Genomic DNA, 27500 nt, shown 5'->3' with positions numbered 1-27500 from the left:
TCCTCCTCTCTTCTTCTTCTTCTTCTTCTTCTTCCTTCTTCTTCTTTCTTCCTTCTTTCTTCTTCTCTTCTTTCTTCTTCTCTTTCTTCTTTCTTCTTCTCTTCTTCTTCTTTCTTCTTCTTCTTCTTCTTCTTCTTTTCTTCTTCTTTCTTCTTCTTTTCTTCTTCTTTCTTCTTCTTTCTTCTTCTTTCTTCTTCTTTCTTCTTCTTTCTTCTTCTTTCTTCTTCTTTCTTCTTCTTCTTTCTTCTTTCTTCTTCTTTCTTCTTCTTTCTTCTTCTTTCTTCTTCTTCTTCTTCTTCTTCTTCTTCTTCCTCCTTCTTCCTTCTTCCTCCTTCTTCCTTCTTCCTCCTTCTTCCTTCTTTCTTCCTTCTTCCTTCTTCCTCCTTCTTCCTTCTTTCTTCTTTCTTCTTTCTTCTTCCTTCTTCCTTCTTCCTTCTTCCTTCTTCCTTCTTCCTTCTTCCTTCTTCCTTCTTCTTCCTTCTTCCTTCTTCCTTCTTCTTTCTTTCTTCTTCTTTCTTCTTTCTTCTTTCTTCTTCCTTCTTCCTTCTTCCTTCTTCCTTCTTCCTTCTTCCTTCGTCCTTCGTCCTTCGTCCTTCGTCCTTCGTCCTTCGTCCTTCGTCCTTCGTCCTTCGTCCTTCTTCCTTCTTCCTTCTTCCTTCTTCCTTCTTTCTTCTTTCTTCTTCTTTCTTCTTTCTTCTTTCTTCTTTCTTCTTCCTTCTTCTTTCTTCTTTCTTCTTTCTTCTTCCTTTTTCCTTCTTCTTCTTCTTCTTCTTCCTTCTTCTTCTTCTTCCTTCTTCTTCCTCCTCCTCCTCCTGTCCTCTTCCTCCTCCTCCTCCTGTCCTCTTCCTCCTCCTCCTCCTCCCCCTCCTCCTCCTCCTACTCCTCCTCTTCCCCCTCCTCCTCCTCCGTCTCCACCTCCGTCTCCTCCTCCTCCTACTCCTCCACCTCCTCCCCCTCCTCCTCCCCTCCCCCTCCTCCCCCTCCTCCTCCCCCACCTCCCCCTCCTCCCCCTCCTCCCCCTCTTCCTCCTCGGGTCTCCCCCTTCTCCCCCTCTTCCTCCCCCTCTTCCTACTCCTCCTCCTCTTCTTCTTTTTGCTCCTCCCCCACTCCTCCCCCTCCTCCTCCCCCTCTCCTCCTCCTCCTCCTCCTCCATCTTTTTCTTTCTATTCTTGTTAATGATAAAATAGCGCACAAATCCATTCCAGAATTCTAAGACGCCTAGGAGGTGGTTGCACAGAGAGCGAGAGAGAGAGAGAGAGGGGGGGGGGGGGGGAGACAAGAAAAAGGGGATTCGGTAGAGAAGCATCAAAATTGTCTTTGAGCGTAATCCCACACATTAAACAACCGCGATGAATTCACATCATCATGCATACCCGTAACAATATAATATCTACTCTGTCGTTGTTTTAAAAACACAGTATTAACAATAATAATAATAATAATAATAATAATAATAATAATAATAATAATAATAATAATTGTTGTATTTTTGACGGGCCTCCAGATTAATATATTGTGGAATCACTCAACTCAGAAGCGTTTAGTGATATGTGAGAGAACAGTTTATTACTGTGTATAAGTTAGAGTATATACAAATATATCGCAACAACATTTTAAGAAGGAAAAATAGTATAAGTAACTCAACTATGAAAAGTAAGGAACAAAGAGTGCATCCTTCTCTAGGGCATGCCACTCTGATATTTGTAAGCACAAATGATATTTTAAACAATGGACTTAATGAATAATAATTAATTATGCTGTAACTAAAATCAATTAGCTAATAACGAAGGGGAGCAACTCTTTCCTAGAGTAACTCTATGTATAAGTCTATAACACCTCCCTGTTTTGCCTGAGAAGTAGGTTTCGAAGGTTCGAAGGCTAAAATCGATTGGGGAATTTTCTGGTACGACACGATCTTCTCAGTTGGACACGATCCGATTCACGATTCGATTCTGCTCCGGGGGTAGCTGCATTCGATGATGAACGCTCACAATGGTTTGTTGCTTTAGGTCTCTTCCAACACAATTGAGGTTATATGAGAGACCGCTGAAACAAAAAAACAAGCAATCTAACAAAAATAGTACAAATGTAAATCAAAATCATAACCTAAAGATATCATAAGCTAAACTATAAATAACCAAGAACAAACAGGCAGAAGGTTTACAGAAAAAAAAAAAAAAAAAATCCCCTGTCAAAAATACAATCACAAACCAAAGAAACAGGATAGGATAGTAACGAGAAGAAGAAACGACATCACTATCGGATCGTACACCCATGCGAACATCATAGGTATATGATTCAAGGGTGATGCTCCCATCCAACCACCCGCTACGCTCACAATAATCACCGATAGGATTAGTAATGAAGAAATCGTCCTCTATGGTATCATTTGCTGAAGCAGATACGTTTTGGCGAGGAAGGTTGTAACGTGGTCTTATTTGTTCAATATGACGCTTCCACGTTGTTCCGTCTCTCTGGAGAGTTACCATGACATGACGTGGTCCCAACACTTTGGTGACAGTTGCGGGAATCCATTTCGCCTCTCTGTCATTTCGATTACCAAAACGTAAGGAATAAATGTGTGTCCCAACTTTATAACGCGTTTTTGTTACACGTGGTTTGGAATTTGAGGTGGACAATGGGCGGAGTGTGTCGATCAATGTGCGAATTTGACGTCCATGAAGCAATTCACTAGGTGACGAACCAGAAGCTAAAGGTGTGCGACGATATTGCATAAGAAATTGTTGCAAGGCTTGTCTTGGAGGAAAAGACGATTTTCTCAAAGCCTTTTTAAAACTTCCCACAAGTCGTTCTGCTGCACCGTTTGTAGCGGGATGATAGGGAGCTCCAGTGAGATGTTTGATTCCCCTCTCCCTACACCATGTCTGAAATTCGTCAGAAGTGAAGCATGCTGCGTTGTCCGACACGATAGCGTGAGGATAGCCGAAGTGAGCGAAGTCCTCTTCCAGAAGGCTAGTTGTTGCTTTCGTTGACGTCGAACTGGTTGCGTGAATGCATGGGTAATTTGAGTAGGCGTCGACCATTACTAACCAGTTATTACCCATAAAATTCACGGCGTGATCGATGTGCATTCGACTCCACGGTGAGTCTGGCGTTATCCATGGATGGTTTGGCTCCTTTGGTGGGTTGTTTTGATGTTCTGCACACGTAACACATCCACGACACGTATTGACGATGTCAGAATCAATACCTAGCCAATATACGATCGTTCGCGCTAATTGTTTCATGCGTTGCATGCCGAAATGACCGTTGTGAAGGATATTGAGGACGTCTCGTTGCAAACTCTTAGGAATAACGATTCTTGATCCGTAGAATAAACATTCATGAGACGTTGACAGCGTGTCCTTTATCTTGAAGAATGGTTTAAGATTGTCCGTTTTGGAATCTGATTTGGACCATTTACGAGTCGTATTTCTCATGACAACGGATATGGTGTCATCTTTAGCGGATTCTCTAGCGATGACTCCGGGGTCAGTAGCTCTTAGCTGTTTTCCAACTGTAGAGATTGTAAACACAGGGTTGTCATCTTCTCCATCTTCCTCTCTGTCGAAGACTGGGTCGGCACTTACCCGTGACATGCGACGAATCGTGTTGACGTTAGGCGAACTCGACATTCTCTTTTTACGTCTTCAGGCTCTTTCGATGTGTCCAGTTTTCTGGCAGAAGCGACAAACGGCTGTTTTGAATTTGCAGTTTTGTCTGTTGTGGCGCCCCTCGCATCTCGAGCAGGTTTGATTTTTATTATCAAAATCCGTTGTCGGCTCTGTCTGTCTTTCATTCGAACGTTTGATATGCTGTTTGTTTTGCCTGCCTTGCTGAATTATCGGAATCTGTTTTCTTTGAGGCTTAATTTTATGGACCTCGGGTTGAACAGATAATGCAGTCTCGTTAGCCACTTTTGAGGCATCTTCTATCTCCGTGGCGACCTCGATGGCTTTGTTAAACGAAAGCTCGTCCTCCTTGTGCTTGAATAGCGCTTCAAGAACAGCTGTGTTGTTAACTGCACACATGAAACAGGTACGCATAGCTTCATCCAAGGGGTTTTCAATGGATGGGAAATCGCATGTGACAGCGCTCTGGCGAATTCTAGCTGCCAATTCCTGAATAGTTTCGCCTGGTTTCCTCTGGAGGCTCGTCCAAAATTTATAACGTTCTCTGACAACAAATAGTCGAGGGTGGTACTGCTCCATCATATATTTTTCGATATCTGGAAGACTGAGGGCAGTTATCGCCTTAGCTGGTGTTTCTTGACTCGCCATGTTAGTCAGTATTTTGTAAACAACCGGCGATTGGTTGAACGTCTGCTTTCTTCTCATCAGGTACGGAGTGAGCAGTTAAAAACGTATTAAAACGATGCCAGTAGTCGCTCCATATCTCTAAGGCAGGGTCGAATGCGACAAAGCTCGGAATAGCTGGAGGTTTTGGTAAAAATGTATTGCTACCGGTCATTAGTTTCATGAACATTTCCATCTGCTTTTCTTGTCGTTCAACGACTTGCTTCATTTGCTCATTTTGCTGTTCAATCTGTTGTTGTAATATGGTTATGAGCTCTTTATTTGATATGATGACAGTACTGCTGACACGACTATATAATGTACATTCAGAAAAGTGAGTGGAGCAGGCACTTATGTTGGTAACAACAAGATATGAAGTGAATAGAAAAGTGCCAGAAGACAATAGAGAATAAAAATTTTTTCGCGGCGGTGGTGGGGTTTGAACCTGCGACCTTATTGGTACGACAACTCCGCCTGGCAGGTGAGAGCGTGGCTCTACCGTGTGAGCTATCCACGAACACAAAAATATTCGTTTCAAACTCAAAGTCATTACTAGATCCCTCTCTCACCCACTTCTTGAGATCGCCGATTCGTTCGTACACCACCATCGCGAATAATTTTGACCAGCAGTTAAGCTTAATAGCCAATATTCTCAACACAAACATATAACATAGAAACGATTGAGACATTGAGTATGCTCCGGTGTATGGGGTGAATTTTAATTCAGAAAAGTGAGTGGAGCAGGCACTTATGTTGGTAACAACAAGATATGAAGTGAATAGAAAAGTGCCAGAAGACAATAGAGAATAAAAATTTTTTCGCGGCGGTGGTGGGGTTTGAACCTGCGACCTTATTGGTACAAACAATTTTTATTCTCTATTGTCTTCTGGCACTTTTCTATTCACTTCATATCTTGTTGTTACCAACATAAGTGCCTGCTCCACTCACTTTTCTGAATTAAAATTCACCCCATACACCGGAGCATACTCAATGTCTCAATCGTTTCTATGTTATATGTTTGTGTTGAGAATATTGGCTATTAAGCTTAACTGCTGGTCAAAATTATTCGCGATGGTGGTGTACGAACGAATCGGCGATCTCAAGAAGTGGGTGAGAGAGGGATCTAGTAATGACTTTGAGTTTGAAACGAATATTTTTGTGTTCGTGGATAGCTCACACGGTAGAGCCACGCTCTCACCTGCCAGGCGGAGTTGTCGTACCAATAAGGTCGCAGGTTCAAACCCCACCACCGCCGCGAAAAAATTTTTATTCTCTATTGTCTTCTGGCACTTTTCTATTCACTTCATATCTTGTATATAATGTACAATAAAGGTACGAAGATAGGACGCGAGCGAAGGGTAGTAAATTATTGACGAAATATAACTATAATTACTCACCCAAGCGTCCGACTGCTTGGTTGTATGAAGACGACGTACCGTTTTGTTTTGTTTCGTGACGTAGGCAGTTGACCTCAGCGCCCACGAGCTGTGGCGGGAAAAAAAAAGGCGGGAAGGCTTCTTACCACGTGATGGGCGGCTGTCCACGAAGAAGGCGTCTTACCACGTGCTGACGACACTGCAGGCAGAAAAGGCACTTGCTCCGGTTTTCTCGGCTGGCAGGTTTCCGTCCGTGGTGTGCTGGCTTTTCGACTGACGTCACAAAACGCTCCAATAAGCTGATGCGCAGGATAAAGGTGAAAAATCCTCGTCGCCAATGTTGTATTTTTGACGGGCCTCCAGATTAATATATTGTGGAATCACTCAACTCAGAAGCGTTAAGTGATATGTGAGAGAACAGTTTATTACTGTGTATAAGTTAGAGTATATACAAATATATCGCAACAACATTTTAAGAAGGAAAAATAGTATAAGTAACTCAACTATGAAAAGTAAGGAACAAAGAGTGCATCCTTCTCTAGGGCATGCCACTCTGATATTTGTTAAGCACAAATAATATTTTAACAATGGACTTAATGAATAATAACTAATTAAGCTGTAACTAAAATCAATTAGCTAATAACTAAGGGGAGCAACTCTTTCCTAGAGTAACTCTATGTATAAGTCCATAACAATAATAATAATAATAATATCCTTTATTGTCCAAATAGGCAATTATTGTTAGGTTACAGCTCTTGTAATATGGGGGGGGGGGGAGTAATTAAAATAGTAGTGATATTCAAAGTTGGGCTTTGTTTATGTTTTGGAATCTCCTCTCAAAAATCAATCTTTACCAGATTTTTAAAATAAATATTTGACCAGATCCGGAGGAATACCGGTGTGCTGCCAGAGGGGAGCTTTTTCGAGCCAAAGCTCTCCGCCCAAATCGGAAGATAGCCAGAAATATCGTCATTGTCATAGGAGACGGAATGGGTTTGTCCACGGTGACGGCAGCCAGGATCTACCAAGGACAGAAAGAAGGGAAGACTGGGGAGGAGTACAAACTGTTTTTTGAAAAGTTTCCCAGTGTTGGTTTGTCTAAGGTAATGATGATGATGATGGTAAATGATGATGATGATGATGATGATGATGATGATGATGATGATGATGATGATGATGATAATAGTGATGATGATGATTATAATGATGATGATGATGATGATGATGATGATGATGATGATGATGATGATGATGATGATGGTAAATGATGATGATGATGATGATGATGACGACGATGACGATGATGATGATGGTGGTGGTGGCGGTGGTGTTGGTCATTTGTCAGCTCAATAATAATAATTAAAAAATAAACAACAAAATAATAATAATACTATAATAATAATAATAATAATAATAATAATAATAATAATAATAATAATAATAATAATAATGATAATAATAATAATAATAATAATAATAATAATAATAATAATAATAATAATAATAATAATAATAATAATACTTTACAAAGAGACCGATAAAGCTCTTGTTACCTCTGCCAAATCAAAGTGACTTGTACACGTCACACACTATAATTTATTCCACAGACTTACAACGCTGATAAACAAGTTCCGGATAGCGCTGGCACGGCAACTGCCATGTTTAGTGGGGTCAAATCCAATTATGGAGTCCTCGGCGTTGATAACAGAGTGCCCTATGGTAAAGACTGCACCAAGATGAATATCAAAACCAAAGTGAAAACTATCGTGGACTATGGAATGGCTGCAGGTAGGACACTTTAAATAATAATAATAATAATAATTGAGCTTTTATATAGCGCAATATCCACTAAACGTGCTCAAAGCGCTTTACAAGGGGTCCCTGGTCAATAGCAACATTTAACATGTAGGACGGGACATGATGCCTGTTAGGCGATATTACAATTTTTCGGACAAAGTCAACGCTGTTAACGGCAAGGTACTCATTTTACACCTGAGTACGATGAGAGAATGTGAGTAAAGAGCCTTTTCCAAGGACTCAACTATGCGTCGAGCGAAACTCGAACCCAGGACCTTCTGATCCGAAAGCGAGTGACATACCACAAGACCACATAGCCGCACATTTAGGGGTGAGTACTTTACTATAACCGTGCGACATACATAAAAGTTTGTCCGATACTTTCCCTGTCGGTTTAAGACTTAACAGAAACTGGAATTTACTCCAGCTATCTCGATCTCATTGCTGTCCAAGACAACTCCACGTACAATGCCATAATACTAGGCTGGGCTGAAAAGTCTTGATGCTATTGAATATCTCCGATTATATTGAACACACCAGTATAAACTATGCATCAAAATGTGCGTAATTTACTCTCAACTATAAGGTCACCAAATTTTGTTTAGCAGCTATTTGTTGATTTTAACTTATCTTATTTGAAAGAACCCTACACAAACATGTCAGTTGAAGAAATCACACCAAAAAATTATGCAATAAACAGCGTGCTGTGTCTGGCCATAGCCAGCGTTAAGTTATAGCCTGACACTGAAACCCAAAAAGACTGGTGGCATTTTGGCGTCATTATTTTGTTTTTGCACCGCCTAGTGAGTTGTCGTTAGTAGTGCTGGTGGAAACAAGTGGTCCCATTGGTTGGACTATTGAATACAACTCACGATTTGTTCTCTTTTGTGGCCAAAGACTGATTTTTTGACGACATTTTTTGGTCAGTGTCAGGCCATAACTTTACGAAGGCCACGGTCTGAGATCCTGACTGCAAAGAGAGATGTGCACCCGTAAACATTCATAAACGGCTGAAACGTGTTTATGGTGACTCGAGAGTTGGTATTAAAACAGTTCAAAGGTTGGTTAAGTTCTTTACTAGAACTGATGATGTCTCCACCAACATTGAGTAGGCTCGGAGTGCCCGTCCACAAAGTTCATCAACCGCAGAAAATCAACAACAAAAAATTACGAACTTAATCGAGTTTTAATCGCCGGATAAAACAATTAGACATTTCACAAAGTTTGGAATTTCACAGGGAAGAGATGGTTTATAATATCGTTGAGAATCCTGGGGGTACAGAAAGATTTGTTCTCATTGGATACCGAGAAAAATCACAATGAAAGAATAAATTTTCCTGACGTCGTAGAAACGGAGATGGTGTCGAAGTTTGTCGTGTTAATCTCTCCGACGAGATGCAATAATTGGTGCATCGTTAGTGGTTCTATGTGGATTAGGAACGGTGACTATGCACAAATTTGAAATGAGAACCGAAAAGACATAAACTAGCTTTGTCTAGATACCTTTGTCAATTTTGTATCTATTATAAATTTTGAACTTACAAGAGCTGAGTCAAGACTTTGCAGTTACCCTTGTATCTTTGTTTTCAGTTGGCCACCAAATTTTTACTTGCTTTTGTCGACAAATTAATTCAGATACTTCTTAACTTCAGAAAGAGAGACCCCCCCCTCCCCCCCCCCCACCCCCCACCCACACAACAAACACACAACACACAATACAACACAACCCGACACTGTTACATGTTATATGTCGTGTCTTTGATTCATATTGGTTTGTTTTCTTATTATAATTTTGTTCAAAAGCGGGGTACATTAAAAATTAAGAATTCTCAAATCGTTAAATGTTTATATCAATGACAATTTCAGGGTTTAAGATATGAAACTTTTTTTTTCAAATGTAAGCTTTTCAGCTGTTATTTTTTAATGGCCTTTTGAAAATATTTGGACGATTAAATATTCATTTTAAAATCACTCTAAATATATATATATATATATATATATTATAATTATATTAATTATTTATATATATATTATATATAATTGGTGTTGCATTGATCAAACATAGAACGCGTCTTCGCCAATTCACTGTTTAAAACTAGTTATGCCTATGGAGTTTTATTTATTCATTCATTCATCCCATCCATTCATTTATTCATTCATTCATGTGGGGTTTTTTAAAAATCTTTAGATTAAGTAACAAAGTAAAATTTTGAGAGAGAAGGAGAGAGGAAAAGAGAGAGAGGGAGAGAGAGAGAGGACAAGAAGAGAGAGAGGAGAGTGAGAGAAGAGAGAGAGAGAGTGTAGAGATGAGGAGAGAAGAGAGAGAGAGAGAGATTTGTATTTGTTTATAAAAGAACAGGGTTTGGCACTTCTTGTTTCGGGCTGACAAAGATTTGCATACATTATGGGAAGGGTCGTAAAGTAAACACTCCTAAGAATTATAAATTGTTAAAAAATGTGTTAATCTTTTTGACCAGAATAGGTATCATACATTGGGCGAACCTCGCTGGTAGGACGAAAGTGCACTTTGATAAAGAAGAAAGAAACGACAGAAAAAGAATCGAAATAAGAGCAAATTAAGAATTGCACAGTCATTTGTCATGTATCTATTTGATATAGATTTGTTTAAAAGGTGGGATTTATATATTATATATATTTTATATATATTATATATTATATTATATATTATTTATATATATTTGTATATAGTACATGCTCAATTTATTATCGGCACTTAGTTTCTAAGTAGTAAAGTATTATTATGATTATTATTATTATTTTATTATTATATTAATTATTTTATTATGTATTATTATTATTTTATTATTTTATTATTATTATTATTTTTATTAAATTTATATTATCAATTATTTTATGATGATTATTATTTTTATTTATGTTTTCATATTCTTATTGTTTTATTATTTATTATTATTTTTATTAGTTTTATTAATTATTATTATTTTTTTATTATTCTTATTTTTTATTAGTATTATTTTATGTTTATTATTATTATTAAATTTATCATTATCATTATTATTAGATTATTGATTATGATTATTATTTATTTTATTATATTATTTTATTATTTATTATTATTATTATTATTATTAACGGTGGCGGCATTGATTAGAATTTATAAAACTGGGTGGGGTTCCCTACCTCCACAGTGGGCAGGGAGGTTACATACCGTGTCTTTCTATCCCCTTATATCTGTTTTCCAACATGCTTTCTGTCTTTGTCTTGGTAGGAGATTTGCCTTGGTTTTGTCCCGACCTTGGCTGGGAGGGAAACGGGAAAATGCCAACATAGTTATTGTTTTGGGAGATGATATTTTTTTTTCCTTGTAATCATCTCTCTGTTATGTATTATTATTTGTTTTTTTAATGTATAGTGAATGTAAGCATTTGAGTGTATTCCTCTTTTGTGGGATCTTGTGCTTGTGTCTGGGTGAGACTTATAGGTGATATCAGACTAAGTACATTGATGGTATAGCTCTTGGAATTTACATTGATCCTTTTGTTCCCAATTCCCCTTTGTCTTTCTCTCTCTTGGGTGCTTTAATTTGTAATCTAGAACTTTCGATATCCCCATTTTCTTCCTTTTTACTGGCGCTGATATAACCTAAATGTGTTGCAAGCGCCGTAAAACCCTTAAAAACAAAACAAAAAAAAAAAACAACAAAAAAACAGATTAATAAAAATACATAGTTTTATGCTTCCATGATTCATAAAGGAGTCTAAATGTATTGGTCACGCTCATTTGCCTTGATTAAAGATAAATTAAAGAGGGAATTGTAATGATATTAATCCCACAGGATATAAAAAGGGTCGGACACTTTTTTTCCCCATAGGGAATGAAATAGGGGGAAGAGTACGTCCCTTGATTGGAGGGTCACCTAGTTTTGTGACGTCACCGGCGGAAAAGTTATTAGAGGAGAACTTTCATGTTGGTTGTGCATGCGTCTCTCGCCCGTCACAGTTTAGGTTACGTCCCAATCAAGGGAGCCCCTCTTCCGCTAATTCATTCCCTTTTGAATTGACAAACGTTTCTTTCCCCCAACCTCAAAAGGGGATTAGGTTTTATGAAAGGATGCCAATTAAAGCGAAATAAAGGAAAATATTATAAAAATTTATGAAATTTAAATATTTTATTTTCATTCTTTACCTTTGTGGGGCAATTGGGCCAAGAATTTTCACAACATTGCCATCCGGAAGTATAACGGGCCCAAAACAACAAAACTGTGTGTAACCTTGATCGTTTATAGTCTGTTGAATCCCGGTTGGGTGAGACCACTCAAAAAAAGCGGTTTGGAAAAAAAACCATAACAAAGACCTGAGTGACGTCTTTCTTTGAACTATTTTTATAATATTTTATTCTTTCCCCGGGGGGGGGGGGGGGGGGGGGGGGGGAAGGGGGGTAGTCCCTCAGAGCTTGTAGCCCATACGCCGGAGTTTACCCCGGGGTTTTTAGGGTGAAACGGGACAATAGCAATTGGTTGTTCCTGTGGATAGGAAACTAGTCCTTCGCAAAATACTTTCGACAGGTTAACTTTCCTACCCTACCCCAATTCACTGCTGGGGGGGACGGGAGGTCAGAAAAAATCTCCCCTTTTGGGCTCATCGTAATTTATCATCTTCATTTTTTCCCTCCCCAGGTAAAGGAGTGGGCATCGTGACCACATTCGTATAACCCCGCCCCACCGGGCCCGCACCCTTTGGGCCAATTGCCTTTCAGGTAAGTGTAGATGGATTTTTACACCAACTTGCGCCGTACTTACTATCTTGCAGCAAGGCGAAGGGTGCCGGGTGTCAACTTGGTCCAGAGTTCCGAGTTTCCATCACTGCAAAAAAATTTTTTTAATGTTTAACCCCCTTAAAGCGTTTGAGACATTTAGGGTTATTCCCATATATAAATGCTAAAATTGCAGAGCGTCTTGCTAGCAGACCGGGGAAAGCGTTTTCCGTTTGGATTGTCCCTAAGTTGATTTCCATTACTGCCAAGAAATATTTTAAACCTCTAAAGTGCTCGAGTTTGGTGTCTTGACCCATGACCCAAGAAATTTCGGGAGAGGGACTCGGGATAGACCTCATGTTTGGGTACAAATTAATGGTGGATGCGTAACGCATAGTTTGAGCTTTTGAGACTTTTTTTTTATATATGGAGCAATATCCACCAAATGGGCTCAACGCGCTTTACAACGGGTCCCTGGTCAACAGCAACATTTAACATGTGGACGGGGACTTAAGCCTATTAGGGAAATTACAATTTTTGGACAAAGACAACGCTTTGAACGGCCAAGTACTTTTTACAATGATTGCGGTGGGGGAATTGGAGTAAAGTTTTTTTCAAGGACTCAGCTTGGACTGAACCAGGACCATCCTATCCGAAAGCGGTTCTCCACTGACCACATAGCCGCACCTCACGTCTTCTCAATGCCAGTTGAAGTTGTCTTTTCTTCAGTAACGTTTGGTTTGAGCCCCCTCGCCAAAAATTTTTATTCTCTATGTCTTCTGGCCTTTTCAACTTACTTCCTGTTTTGTTATTGTGGTATTGCCCAATCTAAATTGTGAGATCGCAAGCGTCCGACTTCAGCCAAGCGAATGAGCCTTTTCAACTTAGTTTTGATTGTTTTCCCCTCATGCCAAAAAAAAAAGGGTTTTTCCTCTTAACCCCTGGGCAATTAGTGGTATTCGCTATAAAATGCTCAGTTCCAGAGATCTTCAAGCGCCGAGCGAAAAAATGACGTAATCAACTTGTTTTCCGGGTTTGATTTCATCACTGAAAAAAAGTGTTTGGGCCTTAATGCGCTTTTTAAACACTAATTTGGTAGAAAATTGCACCATATAAAGCTCAGGGCAGAGGGGGTTTGACTTCAGCAGGCGAAGGTGGGTATTGCTTTGGGGGGCCCAGTTCGATTACCGTCCTTAAAAAAAATGTTTTTTATTTTTTAGTGGGATATTGGGGTTGGCGATATACAAGCAGGGTTTAAAACATGGAATTAGATAAAAAAAAAAAAAGTTAGCTCAGGATAGAGAAGGATAAACTGTTTGTTGTGGCATATGGATTGTATGCAGATGAGGTCAAATCAGGCCTTTGTTATTTTTTTTTGGGCCCTCCCGCGTTTGTGAGTTGTTTCCTAAACTTTTTAACCAAATTATTTAAAAATTCATGGTTACCCGAGTTTGTGTGTTGGTCCGTTAAACTTCCGGATGGCAATGTTGTGAACTCCTTGGCCAAGCGCTTCCCATCTATACCCTGACCAGGGTGGGAAAAAAGGGGACGATGAGAAGAGTGGTTTTTGCTCTTTATAAAATGTCAGATATGGCAATCGCAAGGCAGCAACCTCAAATGGTTTTCTCACTTCTCGTTTTTGCTACTATCCAGGAGCAAACCCACACCGCAATTGGACGGTCGCGAACCCGCCCGGAAGCTTCGTGACAACGCACCGTTAAAACTGATGCTCTGCGGTTTTTTTCTCTTGCCACAACGGGTAAACGTTGGAAGGTGCCCTAAATAAAAGGGTCCCTTAGGCAGGTTTTCGACCGATTCCGATTGGTTGCCACCCAATGTCCCTCGCTGGGGGAAATGCCGGGACCAACTTTCCCCCAGTTTTCGAGGAGGCGAGGCCCGCCCCTCGAGGGATTGAATTGTCCAAACCGTTTCCATTGTATATACAGCTCTGCCCAAAAGTAAAGGGGCCTGCTTAAAGGGTTCCTGGACTTATTTAGCTCAAAAACAGGGGTCAAACGTCCATTATGCGCTTGAGATGGGTTTCCCCTTTCCCCCCTCTCTCTCCCCTCTTCTCCTCTCTTTTCTCTCTTCTCTCTCTCTCTCCTTCTCTCTTCTCGCTCGCTCTCTTTGGATCTTAATAAGGTGGTATCTTTTTCACGCCTTGGGCTTTTTTTTGGTTTCGTAGTTTTTCGAGGAAAATGACATTATCTTGGTCTTTGTTTGACCCAAACATCCCTTTTGGCCATGCTTTTATTTTAATTTTGTTTATTATTTTTTTAAACCGTTTGTTCAGATACGGGGGAAGGTGACCGGACATCAGAAAAGGTTGCTGTTGGTTGTGACGGGGTTAAGGCCCGTACTGGTCAGCTGATTGAAGAAATTTTAAGAATATTCAATTTTAGTGGGGTTTTGAATTTGTTGGTGTTTACCATCATCTTTCACATATCGTCTTTCTTCGTAAATCATCAGGGCCTTCGTCATCACCCTCTTAATTTTCAACATCCCATCACCATCATCTTCATCTTCATCTTTTCTTCTTCAGCCAAGCGGGCAAAAAGCAACGCGCATTCACCATCACCCATCATCATTCAGCAGAAAACACCGCTTTCTCATCATTCATCACATCTTCATCATTTGATGGTTTTGTCTCGTTTGATCATCTTTGCTGGGCCTTGATAACATGTACCTTTTGACCTTTTGGTTCCCAACACTACCCCTTTTTCCCCTGTATTGGTATCGGACTCACAGTAACGCATCAGTGATTCCACTTTATCATCTTCATTATCATTTTAATACAATGAGGTGTAAACCGAACGGCCTTTTTTAAATTTTAAATCTACCTTTTAAAACCTGGACATCAATTTTTGATTTTCTATAGAGAGATTTTTGGCCTGAATATGATATTAGAGAAAGCTTTCCGCAAGTTGATGTTTTAAAAAATTTCCCTTCCAGCCATTTTCGGGAATTTTCCCCAAAATTTTCAAACCTACTCAACAAAAAAAAAGAATTGTTTATCAAACAAAAAATACCACAAGTACATTCTGGGATAATTTGACTCTCAACAAAGTGTCACGTATTTTATCTATAATAAAAACATTTTTCTTTGAAAATTGGGGTGATGTACAAAGGAAATCAGATTGTTTCAGTGTGGGTGGATCGTAACGAATGTGACGATTTTCCAATGGGTGGAAGGAAAGGGTTAAAGAAGAAATTTTTTTGGAATTTACTGTGGAAGTAACGTGCACCATTTTCCAGGTTTAAAACCTAAAAGAATTTATGGCCCGAAAATACAAAAAATTGTTGTAATGGACAATTTTTGCGTTGGTTTGGGGTATTTCCTTTAGAACAATGACCCAAAAACAATTTGGGCTTCAGACTGTAAATAAGACCAGTTGAATTTGGGAATTTCCATTAATATCCGGTGTTTAAGTGTTTTGGGTTTTATGTCTAGTGGTAAAAACACTTGACATGGACCGAAAAGGCCAAAGGTTTGGTTCCGCTGAGAACAGCCCCAACATAAAAATCCTTGGGTTAAAATTACCGAAAGTGTTGCAAGTGCCATAAAACGACGAGAACCATTTAAATATTACTTACTTACTTACTGGGGCCGCCCCCCTTTGGGGGGGCCAATTAGAGCCCAAAGTTTGCCATTCTGTCCTGTCCTCCTAAGCCGTACGCAGCTCCCGGGTGTTGCCATTCCTGTCTCTTTTCGACAGTCAATTGAATTTTAAAATTTACCATTAAATAAATGAATATGGTATTTCATGGTTGGCTATGTGGTTTAGTGGTTGGGCACTCGCTTTCCGGATAGGAAGGTCCTGGGTTCGAGCCTTCGCGCTCAGCGATAGTTGAGTCCTTGGAAAAAGGTCTTTACTCACCCTTCTCTTTACGTACTCGGGTTAAATGAGTACCTGGCCTTAACAGAGTTGTCTTTGTCCGAAAAATGGGAAAATCGGCCTAACAGGGGAATCAAAGTCCTGTCCTCCAAAGTTAAAAAAGTTGTTGTTGAAAAAGGGGCCCCCTTGAAAGCGTTTGAGCACATTTATTTGGATATTGCGCTAATAACGATCAATTTTAATAAATATAATTAATAAGCGCCTTTCACGACCTTTGTATTATTTTTATCTTTTTTTAGATAAAAGAACTTTAGTAGGCGGGTGGGGTTGGGGTGGGGCATCCCTTGAATCATTACCTATGTTGTTCGCATGGTTTCGATCCGATAGTGATGGTCGTTTTTTTCTCTTTACTAGCCTATCCTGCTTCTTTGGTTTGTGATTGTATTTTTGACGGGATATTTTTTTTCTGTAAATCTTCTGCCTGTTTGTTCTTGGTTATTTTATAATTTAGCTTATATCTTAAGGTTATGTTTTTTGATTTACATTTGTACTATTTTTTTTTAGATTGCTTTTTTTTTTGTTTCAGCGGTCTCTCATATAACCTCAATTGTGTTGGAAGAGACCTAAAGCAAAAAACAAACAAACAAAAAATAATGAGAGGATTGACATTTTCAAATTCAGGGGCTTTGACGAGCATTTTTATTGTTGCTAAAATCACGAAGATAATTCGTCAAATTGATAATACAGTGATGGTATGATCAGTTCTTTTAAAAAATCAGATTATATTATTACATAATGCTGGTTCGGGCGAAACTAATTTTAAACCAAATCAGAATATTCCCTGTCATTTCGCACGTTCCACATCCTTGACTTTTTATTTCCTGTCAACTAAAAGGGCTTTAATGTTCGTTGTGTACTTACAAAGAAAAACGCGTCAAACAGCACTTGACACGCCAAGCAACACAGCAGTGTGTGAGTATGCACGTAGCCATCGTTATGTTATAGATAGTAGCAGTTTGACGTCACTCAGGCCTTTGTTATTGTTTTTGCCATCCGCGTTTGTGAGTTGTTCTCACTAAACTGTTATTAACCAGACTATAAAAGTTCATGGTTACCCCAGAGTTTGTGTGTTGGTCCGTTATACTTCGGATGGCAATGTTGTTGAACTCCTTGGTCAAGCGCATTCTAGCCTGACACTGAAAACCAAAAAGACTGGCATTTTGACGTCTTTATTTAGTTTTTGCACCGCCTAGTGAGTTGTCGTTAGTTAGTGCTCGTGGAACAAGTGGTCCCTTTGGTTGAACTATTCAATACAACTCACGATTTGTTTTCTTTTGTGGCCAAAGACTGGCATTTTGACGTCATTTTTTTGGTCAGTGTCAGGCTATAAATTAACAATGGCCACGGTATTTATCACATATCATCTTGACCCAACGATGAAGGAAGGAACTGGATTCAGTATTTCGAATGTCACGCCCCCCCGGCAACGGCGGCCATCTTGGTTCTAACAAAGAAAATCATTACTTTTTATCCTTCATGCTAGCTAGAACTTTTCATATGTCTTGTGACCATAAGTTTAAAAGTCAAAACATGATCAAATTTATGATTTTCCTCTGGATACGCTTTCATGCTCGCCGGAGAAATATTCATATGGGGCGTCCCCCCATTGTTCCGAAAATTTTAAGAGGCCAGTTACTAATTACCATGCGGGCATTACGAGGTGAAGTTAAGTTTCGCTATTGAAGAGTATTACATCGCGAACATGACGACAATGCATGTATTTTTTTTTTCAATCATAAAACAAAATGTATCTCAGCAGCTGTGGATCGGGGCCGATTATGTGGGCTGTTTGGCAAGTAGCCTACTTAAAGTCGCTACGGTTCGTCGCTTCACCGTATCGTTCAAGGACGAGAGACCTAACGTTACTTTTTAAAAAAAAATAATTCTGGTCGAAAATAAAAAACCGGTGAATTGTTTATTCGAATAGTTTTTTTGAAATATTATTGGATAGGCTAAAAGCTGAAGGCAATGTATGATGATTTAATAACCCGGCACTCATAAAAATAATAATTTATAAAATTAGCCATGTCGTCAGCTTGTCAGGCATGGCAATAGGAGTCACGTGACCATTAAGGTAAAAGAATAATTTTATATATAAATATATATATTATATATATATATATATATATATATATTATATATATATTATTATATATTTTATATATATACGAAAATTTTGGGTCCAATCCAAGGACTTTATTTAGCCTCTCTAAGTCATTTAAAATTATTCAAAATGAAAAATTGATGTCAGACTATAATATTATTTTATTTGACTTTGAGTGTTATTTAATCCTGCGAGAGTTAATTGAAAGAGTTTTAAGTTAACTACTTCGATTATAATTTTTATATCCTAAAAACGACGGATTAAAAAATTTTTTTCCAATAGGGAGCTCTATATATATATATTTATAATAATAATAAATAATAATAATAATAATTAAAAATATAATAATATATAATAATAATAATATAATAATAGTTAATAATAATAATATATAATAGTAATAATAATAATTAAAAAATAATAATAATAATAATAATAATAATAATAATTTAAAAATAGTAATAATAATAATAATAATGATAAAGATAATGATAATGATAATGATAATTAATAATAATAATAATAATAATAATAAAAATAATAATAATAAAAATGACAATGATGATAAATAAATAATAAAATTAATAATAATAATAATAATAATAATAATAATATAATAATAATAAATAATAATGATAATGAAAACAATGATGATGATAATATAATAATAATAAAAAATAATAATAATAATAATAAAATAATAATAATAATTATAATAATAATAATAATGACAATGATTTAATAAAAATAAAAATGAAAATGAAAATAAAAATAATGATAATGAAAATAAAAAAATGATGATGATAATAAAAATAATAATAAAAATAATAAAAATAATAATAAAATAATAATAATAAAAATAATATAATTTTGACATTTTTTCGCGCCAAATTTTATACAAACAGCTAAAACCCCTTTTTTAATACAAAGTCAAAGCTACAAAAAAAGGGTCATAGGACACAAAAATTACTAAACGTTCATTAAAAAGAAAATAACCCTTAAAAAGGGAAACCCGGGTTTTTTAATCTTTTTAAAAATTTTAAAAAAAAGTCTTAATTTTTTTTTTCAAAAGTGCTTTCTTTTACATTTTTTTAAAGGAAATTAGAAAAGAGTTTCCATTATTTATAATGGAACTCTTTTCAAATTTTCCCTTAAAAAAATGTAATAGGAAGCTACTTTGAAAAAAAAATTTTAAAGACTTATTTTGTTGGGAAATTTTTTAGTTTAAAACCCGGGTTTCTTTTAAGGTTTTTTTATGTATGAACGTCTTAAGTATTTTTTGGTACCTATGACCTTTTTTGATTTTTTTTTTTATAATTTTATAATTAAATATAAATATATATATATATATATATATTTTTATATATACCATACCAAGACCGGGTCCTCTGTCGTTTTTTTTTAGGTGTTGATACGGGGGGTCAGCGGCTCTTCTCTTTTTTTGTTTTTTTGTCAGTGCCGGAGTCTTAACCCGGGAAGACGCAGAGGTCGGCGGCCGGATCGTCGGAGTCAGTTCCGGTAGGGGTTAGCACAAATTGGCTCTTTTGGAAAAGAAATTTAAAAGTCGACCCCAAAAAAAAGGAGAAAAAAAAAAAATCAAAATTGGTTTTTTTAAACCTCAAAAATCAATATTACGGTCGTGACCTACTAGACTTTTTCAATTTCAAGTGGTTAAAGGAGACGACCTATTTACAAAAGGTGAAAAAACCCCCAAATGGTATGCTCGTTACACAATGTGAAATCACGCATATAAATGTATCCGTTATCATTTTTTTATACCAAATAAATGGGGAAAATGTAGGTGTCATCCAAATTTGGTATTCTGTCGTCTCAAAAAAATATTCAAATGAAAAAAATTCGAAACAAGGCTCAGAGGCAAAATACGATTCGAAAAGGTGTGAAAGGGAAAATAAAAATTCATGCACGCTTTTCATTTTTTAATCATCTCGGGACTCAAGAATTTTTTATTTTTTTTGCCCTTTTGAACCCTTTTCAAATTTACAATCGTTTAAAATGATTTTTGGGGCGATGGTCTAACATTAGCCTTGGGGTCTGCTTTTTCCCGGGTTTTGGTCCTACAACTGTAACGGATCAAAAATTTAGTCCTAAAAAGGGCCCCCTCAACTTGTTTATTTTCACCACGCCCAGAAAATAAAATAAGGGACCTGGGCATTAACAGCATTGTCTCTGTCGAAAAGTTATTGAAAATTTTTTAAAAACGACAGAATGGAAAAAGACGTGTCCATTTTTATAGCGCAAATGTTTAAAAACCTCTCCTTCCCGCCATTTTCAAGATTTTTCCCCCTATTTCTCACCAATCAACACAAAATAGATTTTTTTTCCTCAAACAATAAAGTAAAGTTTTTGCGATACTTTTTTTCTTTTCAAAATGTTCATTTTTTTTAAATTTTTTTTATGTACAAAAAAATTTGAATAAGAAAAAGTTGGTTGATCGTAAGAAAGGGATTTTCCCATAGTTGATAAGGGGGGTTAAAAGGGAGTTTTTGCCAAAAGCAAAAAATCAACGTGTAAGACGGACATGACGCCTTTTTAAGCGAAATTACTTTTTTTTTTTGGGGAGGACAACGCTGTTAAGAACAGGTACTCTTTTTCACCCAGTACGGTGGGGGAATGTGAGGAAAAAGTTTTAAAGGGACTCGACTATACGTCGCTTAGAGCGTTTCAACCCTGGATCGAACTTCCGGGCCCAAAACAAATGTGATACCCAAAGATCATCGCCGCGGGTGCCAGCCTAATTCATATTTTGTTTTTCTATAGATAGTTTTTGGTTGGTAAGAAGCTCACAACATTGCCCTCCGGAAGTAAACGGGGCCAACAAAAACCTGTGTAAACCCTGAACTTTATAGGCGGTTTTTACAGTTAAGTAGAATTACTCAGAACGCGGATGGGAAAGAACAATAAAAAACCCGAGTGACGTCAACTTCATTCAATCTATAGACTGGAACCATTTAAGGGGGTTATCGAAGAATGGATTTGTCGATTTTGAAAAACATAAAATCCACCTTTAATTAATGTACACTATTTATTTTCCAGGTATTCTTGGTGGTGGACGACGTAGCTTCATCAAAAACACAACCCAACCCACGCACCGGGGAAAATTACAGCCATCAAAAACAGTGGCAAAGACTTATCGGGGTGGGTAGTGGATATTTACATCCGTCATAAAAATGTGAGAGCTGTACACAAATTTTTTTAAAAAATATTCTAATTCCCCCCCCCCCCCCCCCTTCACCCCCACTCTCTCTTCTCTCTCTCTCTCTCTCTCTTCTCCCTCTCTCTCTCTCTCTCCCTCTCCTCTCTCCTCCTCTCTCTCCTTCTCTCTCTCCCTCTCTCTCGCTCTCTCTCTCCTTTTATCTCTTCCAACACACACACACGCACACACACACACACCCCATTCATAGATTAACCGATTGGGGAGGAAAGACCCCTTAACTTTTCTTTCCGCTTTTTTTTCTTTTTTAAAAGCGCACAAACTTCAAAATAGTTAGTATTGGGGGAATTAAATCCTTACACTAAGACCAGGGGCTCCCATAAGGGCAGGGGGGCTACCCTTTGTCTTCTATCCCCCTATATTTTTTCCCAACTTTCTTTTGTTTTTTTGACCGGGAATGAGTTCTTGGTTTTGTCCGGGCCTTGGGGATACCTAGCGGGGAGGGAGACAGTCAAATTAAATTTAGGGTTTTGGGAGTATATTTTTTTGTTTTGAAAATCACCCTCTTTGGCTTTGTTTTATTTTTGTGTTACATTGATTTGTAAACTTTTAGTGTGTTCCTCTTAGGGGGGCCTGTGCTTGTTCAGGATGAGACTTTAGGTGCGTCAAACTTGCACATTGATTGTGCTCTGGAATTACATATTTCCCCTATTTGTACCTTTCCCCCTTTTTTCTTTTTTATTTTTCCCAAGTCTTTTGAATTGTACGCTGGAATGCTATTACTTCCAATGCTCATTTTTTTTACCGGCGCTGATATGATTTAAAGGTTGAAAGCCCCTTTTAGAAAAATATGCTTTGCCTTAAGAAATTTACGCTGTCAATACTCAATTTTGGTCAAATTCCCTTTTAATATGAGGCCCTTTTTTCCCTTTTTTAAGCATCTGTTGCAATACAAAAAGGGGAAACTAGGGTTTGACTGCGAAGTTGTAGAGCAAGGAAAATAAAAGGGAGATTATCTTTTTTATTGAAATGAAAATTGGGGGCTTTTACTTTAAAATTTTATATATATATAATATTATACATATATATATAATATATATATATTTTATATATATATATTTTATATTATTTAGTTTAATACCGGATAGGGAGACTTTTGGTACCCCTATTAGTTCATTTTTACAGTACTTTACCAATAGGGAGCCCAAAACCCCCGGCCCCCCCATTGTTTTTGCCTTAGCACATTCATTTTTCTATTTTTTGTTTAAAGTTGTAAACCCAAAAACCCGTCAAGGATAATAATTGTAAATCAGTTTTAAAGTTTTTGTTAAACCCACGAAAAGAGTTTTGCCTAAATTTTTCCGTGGTCAATAAGGGACCGCCTGAAAAAAGTAAATAGGGGTACCAGTGTTTTACGATATATTTAAATAGTGAGGCAATATATCTTTCCGAAATTTTCTCTAAAATTCTAGAGCATTTTTTTGGTTTTTATAGTAATGAAAACCTAATATAAAATTGTGTGAAAGTTGATAAACTGAGGATAAAACAAGTATACGAATTAAATTATTTTTAGAAACAGATTTATCGAATCTTGGCCCGGATTCTTATCTTGGTGACAGAACAAGCAACATAGTAACTCTTTTTTCGTAAAACGTAGTTTTCATTTCGCGCATAAAGAGGCCTCGGCACTCCCCAAATCCGCAAGTCAGTAGTAGGAGGTGGTTATAGTTTATCAGCTTTAATTTTAGTCAAACGCTTTTATCAAACCCATTATTAGTAGCATGTTTATGCCTGAGGGGCCCGTTGAAGCCATCCGACGTCGTGAAAAATTGGGGCATCTTCGTCAAACAGTAGAATCGTCAGATGCCGCATTTAAATCCCCCATTCCAGGCGTTGCTGTTCCATATCGATCTTCGAAATGTTTGGTCGAGTCAAGTTGACCCCTTCTTGTCTGAAGAGATTTTAAAGTGCAATACCCACATTTATCTTGTCTCAAAAGAGTCTTTTTAAAGAACCGCTGTGTTTCTATTTTTTTTAAAAAAACCAAAGATTATCTGATAACCCTGACAATGACTTGCGGGGGGGTGGCCCGGACGCCCTCTATAGCCGCAAGTATTTTTTCGTCACTTGCGAGTTCCCAAAAAAGACGTCTATGGCATCGTGGGGTAAATTGATGCGGGGGTTTTATTGAAGAGACCCGAGATAAATTTTAAATGGTAATTTTGGCCTTCTTATTACATCACTGTTGTTTAAGATTTTCAAAAGGGTAGCTCACAATCACAACCACCCATTGTTTTATTTTCACTTTCATCAGTCATTTAAGTGGATCAAATAATTCGGGAAATTCTGTAGACGTGATTCCCTTGTAGTAAATCTGTCTTTAAACTCTACTACTACTTACTATCTACTACTACCACTACTACTTTTTTAGTTTTAAAACTTTTATCCAAATAACACTTTTTCGTGTTTTTTTATTTTGGAAAATAGAATGGGTTTTTTAAAAGTATAAAATAATTTAAACTTAAACCTGTTTTTGCATTTGCTTTATGCATACAGTTGCCCTATCCAGCCATCACAAAAACATATTTAATGTTTAGAATATGCTATTTTTTTTGTAAATTCGATAGAGGATTTGAGCTTTAAAAATTTAAAATGTTGCTGTCAATCCAGAAAACCCTTTTTTATGTGATTTGATGTTAAAGGTAAAATTAATTTGTGGGAAATGAAAAACTTTTTGGTACCATATTTTGCTTTTTTTTTTTTTTTTTTTGAGTCTGATGTGAATACTATTTCAGTCCACTCCGGTAATTGCAAATCGTTTTTAAACGAACTTTCGGTTAATCACAATATTTCCTAAGCAATGGGAAAAAAATTCTATATAAAAGTCACTGGTTAAATTTCAACAAAATTCGTTTTTTTTAAAAATGGTAAATTCAAGAAATCAAAAAGTATTCAGTTTTTTTTCATCAGGGAAATCGGACAGGTTGAAAATCGAGGTGGCAGGATTTAAGCTACGTGTGGTCACCCCCTTGTTAGGTCGAAAGAGGGCGGGGCTCTGCAGTTGGGTTTGTGACGTCATCGGTGGCCTTTAGAAAGGGGGGGGGTGGTCTAATCTTAAAACGGTTTTTTAAATACAGTTAAAAAAGAGACCCCCGAGGATACCCCTTTTTTTTTGGGTTTAACAACTGTCATTGTGCCCAACGAGTTTGGTGGAGCTTATTGTCTCTCTTAAGGTAATCTCTTTAACCCCTGACAAATGTTGAATTGTTGGAAAAAGATTAAATTTTTTTCAATTGAATAAGAAAAGGTTTGCTTTTTTAGTGCTTTTTGGTTGAAAAATCCACGGGGCTGCCAGGGGGTTTTTTTGTTTAAAATCAAATTGCCTTGTATTGGTGGACTAAGAATTTTTTATGGTTTGAGTTGACAAAAAATGGGGTAAAAAGTTAAAGTGGACGGAACTGTTTTTCGGTTAATCCCAACATTTTCGATGCCCCAAGGTTTTTGCGATTATCCTATGGACTGTCCCTGAATCTTGAACGAAAAACTTCATAGGAATGATTTTAGACAGTTTGGTTTTTTGGAATTATATTTCCGCCTCCCTTGCCAACTCTGCTTCTTAAAATTTTAAAAAAGAAAATACCAGAAGGTTTCGGATTAATTTTTTTTTTTTTTCCAAAGGACAATATTTTTAAGGTAAATAATTTTTAAAAACCCTTTTTAAGAAAAAAATGGCATGATTTTTGTTTAAGAGTTTAGAGAAAAACTTGTATGATAGTCTTCAGCTTTTTTTTTGTTGTTTTTTTTTTCTATAAGACCCAACCAGACCCTAAAAGTGATCAGAACAAAGTTCCTATCCATGTTCATTTGTGGAAAGTATGACTTTAAAAAAAATCAAACATTTGTATAGCGTTTTCCCATTTTGGCCCCAGCTCAAAATGCTTCACTCAAATTTTGTGGTGGACAAAAACATTTGCCACAAAGATGAGACCTGCAGTCTGTTGGGGGCGCAATAAATTTTTCGGACAAGGAAAACACTGTTTTACCCCATGGATCTCCTGTTTTTTGTTGTTAAAAAATTTTTCTTTGCAGTGGCTTCGCCAAAAATAAACTATTTTAAAAACCCCCTTTATATTTTGAAGTGTATTCATTGATGAGCCATTCACATTTGAAGTCGTTTGTTTTTTTATTTGACAAAAATGTGAAAATGATGCGTTTCCAGGAAAAATTAAAATAGCTTCTGTTGGGTTTTATACTTTTGATCTCGCATTTTGTCCAAAATTCTCTTGCATCGTAATGTTTATCAACTTTTTTTGTTAACTATTATTGCAGTTGCAAGGTTTGGAAGTTCATATTGTTGCAATGACAACCGTTTATATGTCCAGAATCGAGTGATATAAAAAATTGTTTTGTAGTTGTTGGTCCTGGTGTAGGATTTAAAGAGTTTGGGTTTAAAAAAGGTTTTCGAAACCCCGGGTTTGGGGGATCTATTTTACCAAGCACAGTTGAAAATATTTAAATACTTAGACAATAGTTGCCTTTCTCAACCTTTTTTTATTAAACTTGCATTATTAAAACCCGCTAATGTTTTGTTGGATTTTTTAAACCAAGGCCTTTATGTTTATTGTAACATGAATAAATTGATTGATCTGTCATCTTTTTCCACAAATATACAGGGTCCCGATTTTTGTTGCTGCTCCGAGTCGATTCCCTACGTACTCTTTAGGTCCCCCAAAGCTGAGTACTCTTGTTTTTGGAATTCTCATTCCCCAACTCGTCAGAGCCTCATCCACAACTACCAACGAACCTCGTTGCCAGTTGGGACCCAGGGTTTAACCCAAGCTTACACTTGAAAACCAACGTGTTACGTGAATGGTGAGTCATTTTTTTGTCTTTCTTCTCCTTTGTATTTGTGGGATCAAATTTTAAAATTCCCATTCCTTTAAAAGAAAACTTCCACCCCTCCATGGGGCTGCATTTGTGTTTTTTTCTTTTTTTTTTCTTTTTGGCAGTGCGCTGCAAAATACCTACCATTTACATAACAAGCACAAATCCAAATTTTTAGGGTGGACATCTTAGAATTGAAACCCCTGTGTGAGTGTATCAGTGAAAACCCGCATAAAAATGTCATGTTTTTTTATTGGGGTTTTTTTTTTGTCTTTAAAAGACTTAAATTTCTTGTATTTTAAGGTAAAAAAGGTTTTTTTTTTTTTACAACCCCTCTATATATTAAAATGTTTCTTTGTATTTCTATGATGCTTAAGGCTTTTTTTTTACGACCGTGGGAAAATTAACAGAAATGATAGAAACATTTTTTTTAATCTTGCAACCTAAAAGTAATGATGTTGGGAGCATTTTAAAAAAAGACATTTTCTTTTTAATTTGTCGGTCAAAATTTACTTTGATAGCCTCTGTGCTACAAACCCTTTTGCTTCCGGTTTCAATATTTTTCTTTATTCTAAAATTCTTTGGGGGTTTTCCCTTTTAATGACAACTGAGGGTCATTAAAATTCAGCTCACAAAATGATGTTTTAGATTTTGAAAACATTTTTTAGTTGAGAAGCAGTGTTCACGAACTTTCTGATCGTTTTTACTAGCATTTATTTTCCTAACTTACCTGTATCAATTAAAAAAGGCAAGCTCAAATATTTTCTATTGAAAAGTGTGTTTGTTTTTGAAATATTTCCGGCATATACATGTATATTTCATTTCCCCCAAAATATAATCGGATTAAGTTGTCTGGCATCGCATCGTTCAGGCGTTGGGGGGGAAATCTTTAAGGAATTTAAAGAAGCCGATGCTCAACCCTTGGGGCGTTTGATTGATGTCGGCTTTTGTTTGCCAGCGGTGTTTTTCTCACTCCCTCAATGACAAAGAAATCATTGTTATGACTTAAAGTTATTATTCTTTTTTTTCTATATTAATTGTTACTTAAGCCGCTACTGTTATTATTTTTATTTTTATTTATTTTTTATTATTATTATTATTATTATTTATTATTATTAATTTTTTTGCCTTCTTGCATTCTATTCTTTATTGATATAATTAATTTTATTGTTGTAAATAATTTTTTTTGAATTGATTTTTTTTGTTGGCCAAGGGCCCACAAAAAAACTTAAAGAAAAGTTA

The 27500-nt window shown here is 36.8% G+C and overlaps 1 protein-coding gene across 1 annotated transcript in view; it reads left to right on the top strand.

The window, feature by feature from the left end:
- Positions 1–27500, top strand: part of LOC144966925 (alkaline phosphatase-like) — a 117264-nt gene that overhangs the window by 24125 nt on the left and 65639 nt on the right. Inside the window, exons 3-4 of the mRNA XM_078903624.1 lie at positions 6554–6774; positions 7279–7459. Coding sequence (XP_078759750.1) covers positions 6554–6774; positions 7279–7459 — 402 coding nt within the window. The remainder of the gene's footprint in view (positions 1–6553; positions 6775–7278; positions 7460–27500) is intronic.

This window comes from Berghia stephanieae, chromosome 3, assembly GCF_034508935.2.
Source record: "Berghia stephanieae isolate SIO BIC M18660-M18661 chromosome 3, UCSD_Bste_1.3, whole genome shotgun sequence".
NCBI lineage: Eukaryota > Metazoa > Mollusca > Gastropoda > Nudibranchia > Aeolidiidae > Berghia > Berghia stephanieae.
This window is presented reverse-complemented; position numbering and strand designations above follow the sequence as displayed.